Consider the following 14633-nt stretch of genomic DNA (forward strand, 5'->3'; position numbering starts at 1 on the left):
CTCTTGGTCAGAAGATCAAAAAGACTGCAGCAGAAGACACTGATACAGAAGAAACATTAAAATAAGGTAAAAGAAGACCCAAAGGATGAAAGGAGTTAGTGGGCAGGAGGATACACCTAGGTTAAAGACCGATCCAGGCCACCCCAGTACATCCCTGTACAGGCCACCCCAGTACATCCCAAGAGTACTTTTTTGGTCTTGAACTGTCATAGCAATAACAAAAAAAAAAGTGTTATTATATTTAAAGCAAAATTCATTATCAAACATGGAAACTTTATTATCAAATGCCAACTATACGATTCAAAAAAAGCAACAAAACAATGAATTTTTACAAAACAGCAATTCAGGGACTCTACTTCTCATGGACTATCTCCAGAAGAGAAACTATAACATTAGAATGCATACTTTACTAATATATACATATGATCTATAGTATATATATGACAAACTATATGTTACATACAACATATATAACAAATAATATTACTAACATAGAAAATAGAAATCATTAAATTACTAACATAGAAAATATAAGTCATTAAATTAGCAAAGAGTCAAACACATGGAAAAAGTCACGGGGTGGAAGCAGCCTCCAGAGGTCATCAAAGCATCTTCCTTTTAAAACACCACATGTTGGTAACTCCCAGATCCAAGAAAAGCAATGATTCCGCCATCACACTTGATGGAAGAGAATTTCTGTTTTGGCTTTTGGGAAGTGGGGATACTGGGAGACAGGACATTCTAGAATTTTCCTTAAGTTCCATTCCCAACATAGTGATCATTGTGCTAACGTCTACAAATGCACTTTGGTAATTTACGTCAGCAGCTCTATTCACCGTCAATATCACTGGCAAAAGAAGAATATTACGAAGTTTCATTTTCTATCCAAATCAGTTGATCACTTGCTCTTCTGCTGATACATGTCCTACCAACAGTTTATGATCTTGTCAAAGTTTATGTAATAACAAGATCAGGATTTTCAATTCTACATCTAATCTCTAGGTCAAGCTACCTTTACTCATCAAATCAAAGTTAAATTCCAAAAGAAAACGTGAGGACTACTACTTTTCTTTTCAGAAAGAACACAAAAAAGCATATTTTATAAAGACAAAGATTGTCATGTTGACACCAGTTTAACACAAACACTGCTTAACTGTCACCCAAAAGCTGAGATTTTTCTTGTTTCAGGTTATACTTTTCACTATTTTGAAATCGTAAAGTTACTGCGACTTTATAGAAATCCACTGTAGAATAAGGATTATGTAATTGTAAATAAAAGTTAAATTTCAGAAGTATTAAGGTATGTAACAATGAAACATTCGAAATGCGATCTGCTACTTAAGACAAACTTTAATTCTGTTTAAACATAAGATGAAATGTGCAACTCAGACTAAATCAGTGTATAGTAAAAACCAATAGTGTATATATAGATAATGAAGGTATCATGGAAATTGGTTAAAAATTCTAATGAAGAGAGAACTAGTAAGAATATAGCAACCTGGCTGAAATTGATATTCATTAGGGTACTCGTCACATCAATAGGGAGCATTTGGACTCTGTGGTCTTTATCAGTGTCCCAGCTGGTAATGGTTGAAGGTTAATGCCTTACCCCATTCTGTTCAATTTTCTATCCTAATTAGCCCTCCAAATCTATAGCTGTGAGCACCAAGTGTCTGTGCTCAAAAGAAACTAATTAATGCTAGCAAATTAGATCAAGTCCAAAGATCCAACAGCCAAACTCTTAGTTAAATGCTCCTTGTTAATAGGAAGTGTAGCTGTCAATAACTGCTGTTGGTGACTATAATGAGGCATCTTTCTTTCATTGAAAGTGATTTCATTTCTCTTTGTCCCTGGAAAAGCTGTTCCATTCCCTTCACAAACCTAAGTTGCTGGCAGTCTGACCCAATTCTTATGATCAGCTGGGTTGAAATGACATGCAAAAAAAAAATCAAACAGAAAAGCTTTCCTACATAATCAGGTTTCAGGCACTTAGCAGAAAGTCAGATCACTTATTAAAATTCCTATATTTTTATCCAAGAACTATACAATTAGCACACATAATGCTTTTATATAAAATCCTATAAGTATTTAATAAAGCAAAGGCCGTAAACAGTAAATAAACTACAAGGGAAGTGTCCTGATTCTAAATTACATCTTATTGTTCAGTTCAAATGCAGCTGTTCTGCTACTACTTAAGCATATGATACCACTGTATGTTCTTTACTAAATCACATGGTTAGGCAGGAAGAATACTAAAGATTATTGTTTATAAAATAATGAGTTTTAGATTTTCTAACTCTGTTTTGGACCACACGGCCTAAAAAAAAAAAAATCAATATACAATTATCTATAAAATATTCAAATATTCAAAAACCAATAGTTAAAACATGTTCTCATAGAGACAAATGCATTGAAGTAACCCAAGCAGATCTCAAATTTTAAGATGCTTTCAGTCTTCTGAAGATTTTAAGCATATTTAAAAAAAACAAAAGCTTAACCAAGGCAATGCCTGAAAACTTAACTTTTGATAAAGAAGTGATGAATCACTAAATTCTACACCTGAAACCAATTTTACCGTATCTGTAAACTAGAATCTAAATATTTAAAAAGTGAAGAGTAAAAATTTTTCTCTACCATTATGATAGTAGTTGTGCAACACAAACTAATAAATATTTTAAAGTTATACTCTCTTTCCTTCATTTCAAAAACCAAACACACAGTTACATTAACTAAGAGTAAGCAAAGGCAGTTCTGAAACCCAAACTCTAATTATTCTGCATTTTCATCTGAACCATGTGAGTAAAACCTCAATCTATAATTGAATTAGCTAGGTTTATTTCATTCTAGATATCAGAGTAATGTGTTAAAAACACCATAAATATAGCTCATATTCATCACTTTGGACCAATTATCAGTAATGAGTAAATTTTCCTAGTAGTGACAAGTTAACCCTGTAACTTCATTACACGTTGTTAATTTTTTTCCTCCCTCACCTGAGTCAGGATATTTAGTTAGTTATTTTTTAAGTTCTGAGGCAAGTGGAGGATTACCTCTTGAGATGATCAGCATGACACCTGCCAATGCCAGCGTGGCACCAAACCCTGTCTGCAGGTGGCAATGGGTTAATTTCTCCTGACACCTGGGGGTGTGGGTGGAAGGGAGGTGCTCTGATTAAACAACTAATTCATGGTGAAAGCAAAGCTAGTATCGCAGAATGATACTATCAACTTATTGATAATATACTTATTTATGGATGGATTTAATTTAAATCTAATTTATGAATGGCTCTCAAACTGGAATCGGTCATAGGAAGTCATTTAAGAAACAGAAATGATCATCACACAAGGTCCGCTCTGAGAAATTACTCTTTCACTGCACCCATCGATTCTAAAGGTCATTCTCAAAGAAGAGCATCAAAGGGACAGAAATGTTCCCAGCATCCAAACGTTGTTGACACAGTCCCGAAACACAGTTGACAGGGCCTGACTCTCCTGTCGAGAAACTTGCTATGGAACTGCAGCCCATCGTCCTCACAAAGAATCACTGAGGTCCCTCAAGGAGGAAGAGACTACAGGGAAAAGTGGCCCCGCAGCCAGAAAAACAGTCTGCATCAGCAGAACTTTGCTACTTCTTTTAGATGGCCATTCCATGAGGTAGAATTTCTTAAAAGGGCATTTCTGCAGTAATACTGCGTCTGCTTTTCTAATTACCCACCGTTTGTGGTCTCATTTTTCACCTTCTGCTGCTCCGTTTACATTTTTTCACTAAATGTTATATATTAGTCAACAATTAGCTCTAGATTTATAGAATACAGGAATAATTCACGTTAAGAAACATTTTCCAAACAAAATATGTGCGTGTGGGTGCCTTGTGCATGCATTTACAGAAATATCTTTCACTCAGAGATGTAAAATACAGAGAAGAAAAAATAAAAACAAAAACAAAAACAAAAACAAAAAAAACCCGGCCTCATTGTAAGTACTATTGGGATTCCATTAACAATTCAGTAATAGACAATGACCTCAAAGAAAATCATCTTAGAATATATATGTCTGTGTGAATATGTTGATGAAGAAAAAACAGGTACATGTTACATTTGATGTTTCTTCTTTCCCTATCAAAATCGCCAGAATAACTTGTTTCTCTAAAATACTCATACCAAGTTTTTCTCTACATACAACTGTACTTCTGGGAAAAAATATTTTTTCTTAGTAATTTGGGAGAATATTTTTAAATTGTAAATGAATTGAACACCGTCTGGAAGTTCTGAAAGCTGAAATATTGGTATCTCAGTGAAAGGGTGAGAAACAATTCATACATATTAATTCATTGACTATTTGACTCTAAGGCTAAGGATTAAATTCAGATCATATTATAAAAAATGTATTTGATCTTTATATGAATATTTGAATCTTACCTTGAACTTGTTCAGAACATCTCTCTCGGGCTTTCTCTCTCATTATTTTAGGGATCAAAACATCCTTTTCGACATGTCTGAGATGCTGCTCTGGAAAAAAAAAAAAAAAAAGATCTTTAATATAGTGAAGTTTCAATTAAATCACCAGTTTAGGGAAGAAATAAACACTCTGGTTTATTCAAAATAAAAGCCTATACAAACATACTAAAAACTGACTCTTAAAACCTCATAAAATTGTGGCTATTTTCGTCACTAAAAATCATTCTAAATATTTCTTATACACAACAGAAAAAAATGTGGGACACAGACAGTGTCTTTCTAAAAATTTCTGCAAGCTATATTGTAACACTTTATTTGATAACATATTCCACACAATCTTGTCAAAATTAAAGTCATAAACTAAAACAGTATAATTTTGCTTTTTAATACAACCCACAAAAAGAGAATTTTTATCAATAGTGAGATCCAAGGATAGATGAAGAGATCCAAGATGAAGAGATTCTCAACCTGGTAATAAGAGTAGCCTAAGAAAGAAAGAACCGTCAGAAGAAGAAAAAGTAGAACTACATGTGCACATAAAAACAGCATGTGAGATTTCTGTGCATTTTAAACAAAACTACCACAATTAGAGTAAAATGGTAGACAGAACACCTGCTCCAGGGTCCTACCAGTGTCTTAAATTCATAGAGAGTCCTGAAAAAAAAAAAGCTACCCCGATGTAGCTTGGGCCGGTGTCGTCAGAAAAATCAAAATGATCAGGAATCTCTTTGAAAGACAAAAGGCAGATGAGATCGGATTAAAGGAGGTAATCATATACCCACAGGTTTTTCCGAGGGAAAAAAACTGATGCCAAAAGTAGGTACTGCTCCATGCACCGAAGCAGCAAACATGGGCAGCAAGAGACTTCCCTGAAGAAAACCAAAGCATAATCGGTTGAAATACCTCAGTAGGAGCAAATGGATCACCTCTTCTGCTGCCTCCAGACCCATGGGTAAAAGAAGTAAATACATGTATCCATCCCCAAAGGGTCAGAAAATTTCCCAGTATCTAGTGACACCTAGGAAGACCAGGAACCCCTCCACTTTCCCTGGTACTATGCGATTCCCAACAATCTCTGGATGCAGGCAGCTACGAACTGATAGAGAATCTGCAGACAGTGTAAAAGGGCATGTCAAAAAGCAAACAAAATCAACAATAAAACAGCCGAGGATCACCTAAATTTGATGGACAACACAGTGAAAGGGAGAAACCAACTGTAATGAATCAATAAGAATCCAAATCTTGAGAAGAGAGTAAAAAAAGAAAAAAAAAGATTTTAGAGTAAGTAAATATACTGAGGTAAATAAACAGATGTGAGTCCTCAGACAGAAATGGATCAGAGATTACCTACGTGCACTTTGAAATGTCTGAAGCTCAAAAATCCTAAAAGCTTCAAAAGGGAGAAAACACTACCCTCACCGTGGAATGAGCATCAGATTTACATCATGTTTCACTGGCAAGCCATAGATGCATGAAGACAACGGAGAAGTAACCTCAAAGTTCTGAGAGTGCATTATTTTATAACCAAGAATCCCAAAACCAATTAAGAAAGAAGTTCAGGTATGAAGGGACTGAAACATTTACCTCTCGCGTACCCTACTGAAAAGAAGTGATCCCTATTGTTGTCTGATAAGCCACCAATCAAACATAGTGGTATAAAACAAACATTTTGTTATAGAGAGAGATCCTACAGGTTAGTAATTTGGAAAGGAAAAGCAGAACTGACTCCCCTCTGCCTCACAGTATCTGGGACCTCATCTAGGAAGATGGTATTGACTGGTATTGACTTCAACAGCTGCAAAAGCTGAGTCTGGAAGACCTACTTCGAAGAGGACCTCTTTCTTCACTTGTGTATTTGACATCTGGGCTGAACTGGCTGACGAACAGGCCCAGTGAGGACTGTAAACTAGAGCACCTACACAAGGCCTCTCCATTCGGTTTGGCTTGGCACAGTAACAGGTAGGTCAGGAGAGGTAGGAATGTGAAAAGGAATTGTCTAGAGAGTAAGTGTTTCAGGAAAACCAAGTGAAAGCTGTAGGTTTAACCTTTCTGACCCTGTCACAGAAGCCATGAAGCATCATTTCTACGGTAGGTACTACATTGATCGAGTCGCCAAGGACAGGCTATACCCAAGCACAGGGAAATTAGGTCGCCATTCTTTCTTGCAAGGCCACATTACAGAAGAGCATGAGGAATGCAAGATAATGTTGTGACCTTTTTTTTTAAATTATGTTTTAAGTTTATTTTGAGTGAGAGAGAGAGAAAGAGAGAGAGAGAGAGAGAGAGGATAAGGAGCGCAAGCGAGCACAGGATGGGGGCAGAGAGAGAATTCCAAGCAGGTTCTGCATTGTCCGTGCAGAGCCTGATGCAGGGCACAAACCCACAAACCACGAGATTAGAGATTATGACCTGAAGTTGGACACTTAACCAACTGAGCCACCCAAGCGCCCAATGTTGTGACCTTGGTGAAACAAAATCTGCCACAAGAAGTAAGAGAGAATATCCTCAGGTAAAATAAAAATGAACTCATGATGCACAAAGGTAATATAAAACGTGAATTTAAATTTACATGTTAAAACTACAAAGTATCTGAACCATATCATCAATTAATTTGACCCATTTATAGAATATTCCACTTAATAAGAGCTGAATATTAACCAAGATAAACCATAGTCTAGACCATGAAAAATATCTCAATAAATTAAAAGAATTCAAGTCCTACAAAGTATGTTCCCCGACACCAACGTAATTAAGTTAGAAATCAGTAACAGGAGGATGTCTTAATAATCTCCAAATATTTGGAAACCAAGTAACACACTTTAAAAAAATTTTTTTAATGTTTATTTATTTTTGAGAGAGAGAGAGAGACAGAGCATGAGTGGGGGACGGAGAGGGAGGGAGGGAGGGAGGGAGGGAGAGGGAGAGAGAGAGAGAGAGAGAGAGAGAGAGAGAGAGAGAGAGAGAGACACAGAATCCAAAGCAGGCTCCAGGCTCTGAGCTCTCAGCACAGAGCCCTACACAGCACTCACACTCACTAACTGCAAGGTCACAACCTGAGCCAAAGTCAGACGGTCAGCTGACTGAGCCACCCAGGCGCCGCCCCCCACCCCCCCACCACAAATAACACACTTTTAAATAATCCATGCAGCTAAGAAGCAGTCAAAAGGGAAATAAACTATTTTGAAATAAATGAAAGTGAAAACATATCATAATTTATGTGAGACAGTTAAAACAGTACTGAGAGGAAAATCTGTAGCACTACAAGTCTACATTGGAAAAGAAGAATGGTCTTAAATCAACGACTTAAGCTTCCACCTTGAGAAACCAGAAAAAGAACAAACTAAACAAAGCAAACAAAAGAAAATAAATAATAAAGATCAAAGCCAAAACAAATAAAATAGAAAATAAACAAAACGATACAGAAGAGCAATGAAACCAAAGCTGGTGCTTTGAGAAGATTATTAAAATTGATAAACACTAGCCAAGAAAAGAGAGCTATCACGAACATTAAAAATGACACACATTTTGGGGGCGCTTGGGTGGCTCAGTCGGTTGAGCATCTGACTCTCGATTTTGGCTCAGGTCCTGATCTCATGGTCCGTGGGATCGAGCCCCATGTCAGGCTCTGCACTGACACTGTGGAGCCCTCTTGGGATTCTCTCTCTCCCCGTCTCTCGGCCCCTCCCCCACTTGCATGTGCACAGGAGCAGGCTCTCTCTCTTGAAATAAACTCTAAAACAATGATTTTTAAATGATAATGTGCTCAAATAATCTTTAAATGTAAGCCAATAAAATTAACAGCACAAACAACCAAAACTAACTCAAGAAGACATAGATAGAGAACCACTCCAGCCCTGTATCTATTAAAAAAAATGAATCAGGCCGTCTGGGTGGCTCAGCTCCTTGGTTTTAGACTCTTGGTTTTAGCTCAGGTCATGATCTCACGGTTCATGGGTTCAAGCCCTGCGTTTGAATTTTATCCTGAGAACAATGGGAAGATGCTACAAATTTTTAGGCAAGGAAAACCTTCTTTCATTTTCACTATGCTGACAGTGCAGAGCCTACTTGGATTTTTCTCTCCCACTCTCTCTCTCTGCCCCTCCCTGGCTTGCTCTTTCTCTCTCCCTCTCTCTATCAATAAATAAACAAATAAACATTAAAAAAGAAAAAAAGGAAATTGAATCTGTAGTTAAAAGCCTTCTCCCAAAAAATAATTCCAGACATAGATAGCTGCACATGAATATGACCAAACATTTAAAAAAGAAATAATACCAATTCCATACACTCTTAAAAAAAATTGCTGAGGCCAGCATTATCCGGATACCAAAACCAGGCAAAGACATTAAAGAAATCTATAATATCCCATCATAAGCATAGATGTAAAAATCTTAAAAAAAAAAAAAAAAAAAAAAAAAAGAGTGGCAATTTAAAATCCAATAGTATAAAAAAGGATAATACTTCATGACTAAATGAAGTCTATTCCAGGACTGCAAGACTGACTTAACATTCAAAAATTGATAAATGTAATTCATCAGATTAAAAAGCTATAAAAGAAAAAAAAACATACGGTTATCACAACAGACACATAACATACATCTGACAAAAATCTAACATCCATTCCTAATAAAATCTCTCAGTAAAGTAGCAACAGAAGGAAACTTCCTGAACATGATAAATAACATCTACAGAAAAAAACCCACTTCCTGATGTTTTCCCTCTAAGATATGGAACAAGGTAAAGAAGTCTGCTCTTGCCACTTCTACTCAGCATTATACTTGACATTCTAGACAGTCTAATAGAGTAAGAAAAATAAAAGATCATCTATCTAGAAAATCCAATAGAGTCTACAAAAAAGCTATAGAACTAATAAGGTTTCCAGATATAAGATTAATATACAAAATTCCAATGGAGATGACAAAATAAAATAAAGCTTTTTAAAAAATGAGCTAAATAAGGCTCAGGTACCTGCAGGACAAAGAATAAAAGAAATTAAAAAAAAAAAGTCTATCACTTATTTTACCAGAGTCTGAGAAAAAAACAAGAATGCAGAGCTAAAAAAAAATACTTGAAAAAATAATGGCTGAAACCTTTCCAAATGAGGCAAAAGAGGGGTGCCTGATGGCAGATTAAGCATCTGTCCTTGGCTTAAGTCATGATCTCAAGGTTTGTGAGTTCCGGCCCCACATCGGGCCCTGTGCTGACAGCACGCAGCCTGGTTCAGATTCTCTGCCTCCCTCTCTCTCTGTCCCTCCCTTGCTCATGCTCCATCTCTCTCTCTCTCTCTCTCTCTCTCTCTCTCTCTCTCTCTCTTAAAAATAAATATTAAAAAAAATTTTTTTTAAATGAGGCAAAAGACATAAGCCTATTAATTCAAGAAAAACAGTTAAAAACCTAAAGAAACACATCATATTAAACTTCTGAAAATGAAAGGCAAAGAAAAATCTTCAAAGCATTGGAGAGACATATAGTAGAACAAAGATTCAAAGGACAAAGGATTTTTTTTTTAGGATTGAAGATGAAATAAAGACAACTGAGATGAAGAGAAGCTAAGGTAATTTCTTGCCAGCAGACCTATTCTCAAACAATGGCTAAAGGAAGTTATTCAGACAGGAAGGATATGGTAACAAAAGGAAACTCAGAACAACAGGAACAAAGAAAAGGCAACAGAAACTAGTCTTTCCTTGAGTTTTAAATATTCTTTTTTAATGTTTATTTATTTTGAGAGAGAGAAGGAGAGAGTGCGAGTGGGGGAGGGGCAGAGACAGAGAGGAAGACAATCCCAGGCAGGCTTCCTACTGTCAGTGGGGAGCCCAACACAGGGCTTGATATCAGGAACCATGAGATCATGACCTGAGCCAAAATCAAGACTAGGATGCTCATGATCTCGCAGTTCATGGGTTCAAGCCCTGCATCAGGCTCTGTGCTGAGAGCATGGAGCCTGGAGCCTACTTCAGATTCCGTTTCCATCTTTATGCCCCTCCCCTGCTCACGCTCTGTCTCTCTCCCTCTCTCTCTCTCTCAAATATAAAATAAAACAAAAATTAAAAAAAAAAAAATGACTATACTGTAAAGGGGAGAGGGTAAAGTAAACTTTGGGGGTAGCAAGATAACCTATATTCCACTTACATGATAAAATGTTCATGCTAACAGACTGTGATAAACTATACACATACACTATAATCTTTACAACCACTAAAAAAAAAAAAATTAAACACCATTATAGATAAATCAAGTGGAATATCAACAAATTGAAAGTATTTTCTCTGACCATAATGGAATCAACTAGATACCAAGAACAGAAAGTAGCGGGAAAAATTTCCTAACAGTTGGAAATTCAACACCACTCTTCTAAAGAATTCCTAGATTGAAGAAGTATCAAGGAGAGTAGAATAATACAATGACCTGAATGAAAATAAAAACAAAACTTACTAAAAGCTAAAGCAGTGCTTGTAGGCAATCTATAGCAATAAATGCTCATATTAAAAAAGAAAGTCTCTTGGGGCACCTGGGTGGCTCAGTCGGTGGCTCAGTCAGTTGAGCATCAGACCCTTGATTTCAGCTCAGGTCATGATCTCACAGTTCGGTTTGTGAGATGGAGCCCTGTTTTGGGCTCTGCTCTGACAGCAAGGACCCTGCTTTGAATTCTCTCTCTCTCTCTCTCTCTCTCTCTCTCTGCCCCTCCCCAGCTCATGTTCTCATTCTCAAAATAAATAAATAAACTTAAAAAAAAAAAGTCTCAAACCAACACCCTACATTTCTGACAAAACTAGAGAAAGATCAAAAAGAACCTAAAACAAGCAAATAAATAAAAATAGGAGCAGAAATCAGTAAAATTGACAACAGGCAAACAAGTGATACCTTCATTACTGAAGAGTTTCAGGTTTTTGGTTTTTTTAGGGGAAAAAAAAAGAAAACTGGCCCAAATGTCCTCGTTGGCAAAGTCTACGAAATATTTAAAGAATAACACCATTTCTAGTCTCTTCCTAGCACATTTTATGAGACCAGCACTGCTCTGATATCAAAAGCAAAGGCAATATTAAAAACATAAAACACAGACCAATAGTCCTCATGAATATAGACTCAAAGTTCTCAACAAAATATTAGTAAATCAAATCCAGGAATATAGAAAAATAAAAATACATCATATCAAGTTGGGTTTATTCCAAAGATGTGAAGCTGGTTCACTATCCGAAAATCAATCAATGTGATTAATAGTCGAAAAGAAAACGTATGAATCACGTCAACTGAAGCAGAAAAAACATTTAATAAATTCAATACCATTCATTAAAAACAAACAAAACTTTCAATAAACTAGGAACAGAAAGGAACCTAATAGAGTGCCTACAAAAACCCTATAACTAACATCACACTTAATGGTAAAACACTGAATGCTTTCCTTATAGGAACAGGAACATAGAATAAAATTGCATAGAACTATATACACACATTGCATGTATAGATAAAAACTGGTGAAAATTGAAAAGGTATATAGTCCAGTTAATAGTATTGCACCGGCTTCAATTTCCTGCTTTTGATATTATACTACCATTATACAAGAGGCATTGTGGGAAGTAGCATGAAGGGCACGTAGGACTCTATATAGTATTTTTTTTGTAACTTCCTGTGAGTCTGTAATTGTTTCGAAATAAAAAGTTAAAGGAAAAAACTTCTATAAGAAACTACAGAAGCAAATCTTCATGACCCAGAGTTAATCAAAGAGTTATATATGACACAAACTCATGATTCAGAAAAGAGAAAAAGAATAAATTCTACTTCATCCAAATTAAAAACTTTCACTCCACAAACACTGCTTTTAGAAAGATAAAAACAAGCCACATCTGGGAAAAATTATTTGCAAATCTCATATCTAAAAAAGGACTTGTATTCAAAATATATAAAGATTTCTGTAAACTCCAACAGTAAGAAAACAATCCATTTAGAAATGGGCAAAAGACTTGAACAACCACTAGATAGGAGATATAAGTATGGCAACTAAGCATATGAAGAGATGCTCAACATCATTAGTCATTATGGAAATCCAAATTAAGGTTACAAAAGTTATCACTAAAGACCTATTAAGATGGCTAAAATAATAATAATAATAATAATAATAATAATAATAATAATACCAAGTGCTAACAAGGATGCAGAGTAACCGGATCTCTCATACATTGCTGTGGGAACATTAAATTGCACAGCCATTCTGAAAGATAATCAGGTAGTTTCTTATAAAGTTAAACGTGTATTTACCATATGACCCAGCACACCCCTCAGGATTTAGCCCAGAGAAATGAAAAGATGTTCACACAAAACCTGTATACACATGTTCACTGAGGCTTTACTTGTAATAGCCAAAACTTGGAATTAACCCAAAAGTCCTTCAATGGGTGAATGAATACCAGTTCATCAACATAATGGAATATTACTCAGCAATAAAACAAAGAACTACTAACATACAACAGCAGCAGCAATTTGAATGGATCTCAAGGGTATTATGTTGAATGAAAAAAAGACCACCTCAAAGAGCTACGTATCACATGATTCCACTTAAATTGACAAATTAGAGTGATGGAAAACAGATCATTGGTTGCCAGGAACGAGTGGAGGAGGCAGTGTGACTATTAGAAGGAAACATGAGGGGTTTCCTTTGTGGTGACAGAACAGTTCTGTATGCTGATTGCGATCATGGTTGCTTTCGTCTTCATATGTAATAAAATGTCATAGAACTACACACACACACACAGTAAAATTTGGTATAGCTCAACTAAGACATGTACCTGAGTTAGCATACTAATGTCAATTCCTGGTTTTCTTAGGCACAATTAATTATAGTTGTGTGTCCCAACTTTTTCATTCTAAGAGCCCTTTTTAGACCTTCCTTATCACTAATGCTCCCCATGAAATGTTAATACCACAGGAACACTGCATGCATAACAGTACATTAAAACAACAAGATTATTTTCTCCCTCCAATACCAATTTTTGCTCTTCTGAAGGCAGTATCATACTCACTGAAGACCTGTACCATGGTTATGAGAGAAAATAGCATTAGGAAAAGCTGGAGAAAAACTACATGAAAAATGTCATGTTTCACAGCTTGATAAATTATTTCAAAATAAAATTATAATTTTATTTTAATTTTCTTTTTACATTTATTTTTGAGAGACAGAGTGAGACAGAGTGCAAGCAGGGGAGGGGCAGAGAGAGAAGGAGACACAGAATCCCAAGCAGGGGAGGGGCAGAGAGAGAAGGAGACACAGAATCCCAAGCAGGCTCCAGGCTCTGAGCTGTCAACACAGAGCCGGATGTGGGTCGCAAACCCACCAACAGTGAGATTATGCCCTGAGCCCAAGTTGGATGCTCAACTGACTGAAGCACCCAGGCACCCCTAAAGTTATAATTTTTAAAAAAGCTTAAAAATGTAGAAGACAAAAGGAGTGAGAATAACCAAAACAATATTAAAACAGAAGAACAAATTTGGATGACTTCCACTCCCTGATTTCAAGTCTTACTACAAAGCTAGGGCAATCAAAGTGGTGTAGTACTGGAGAGAATTTGGATAAACAAATAGATTAATGTAATAGAGACCAGAAATGCTTCCACATTTATACAGTCACTTTATTTTGACAAATTCACCAAGGCTACTTAATGAAAAAATAAAAGCATTTTCAACAAATGGTGATAAAGACACGTAGATAAACAATGAGGGGAGAAGATCAGTCTGAACCATCTGACCTCCTACTTCACAATACCCAAAAAAGTTAATTTGCCACAGATCACAAACCTAAATATAAAAACTAAAACTATTAAGCCAACCAACCAAACAAACAAAAACTCAAAAACAAAAAACTTCAACTCCTCAGAGTAGACAAAAATATTTTAAAGACACAAAGGGAAAAAGGATAAGTTTGATTTCATCAAATATAAAATCTGCTGTTCATCAAAAAAAACACCGTGAAGAAAATTAAAAGACAAGCCACAAACCAGAAGAAAATGTTCACAGTATATAGACAGAGACACAGATCAATAGAGAGAGATTTGACAAGGACTCGAATTTAGCATATATAAATAACTCCTACATATCAATTACAAAAATACAAACCACCCAGTACAAAAGGGACAAAAGGTTTGAATGGACTCTTTGAAAACAATATAGACAAACTGTAAATAAGTAAATG

The 14633-nt window shown here is 35.9% G+C and overlaps 1 protein-coding gene across 1 annotated transcript in view; it reads right to left on the bottom strand.

Annotated features, from left to right (window-relative positions):
- The window catches only part of CMC1 (C-X9-C motif containing 1), an 89649-nt gene that overhangs the window by 58279 nt on the left and 16737 nt on the right, over positions 1–14633 (bottom strand). Inside the window, exon 2 of the mRNA XM_058729663.1 lies at positions 4418–4507. Within this exon, the coding sequence (XP_058585646.1) occupies positions 4418–4507 (90 nt within the window). The remainder of the gene's footprint in view (positions 1–4417; positions 4508–14633) is intronic.

This window comes from Neofelis nebulosa, chromosome 5, assembly GCF_028018385.1.
Source record: "Neofelis nebulosa isolate mNeoNeb1 chromosome 5, mNeoNeb1.pri, whole genome shotgun sequence".
In the NCBI taxonomy this organism is placed as follows: domain Eukaryota; kingdom Metazoa; phylum Chordata; class Mammalia; order Carnivora; family Felidae; genus Neofelis; species Neofelis nebulosa.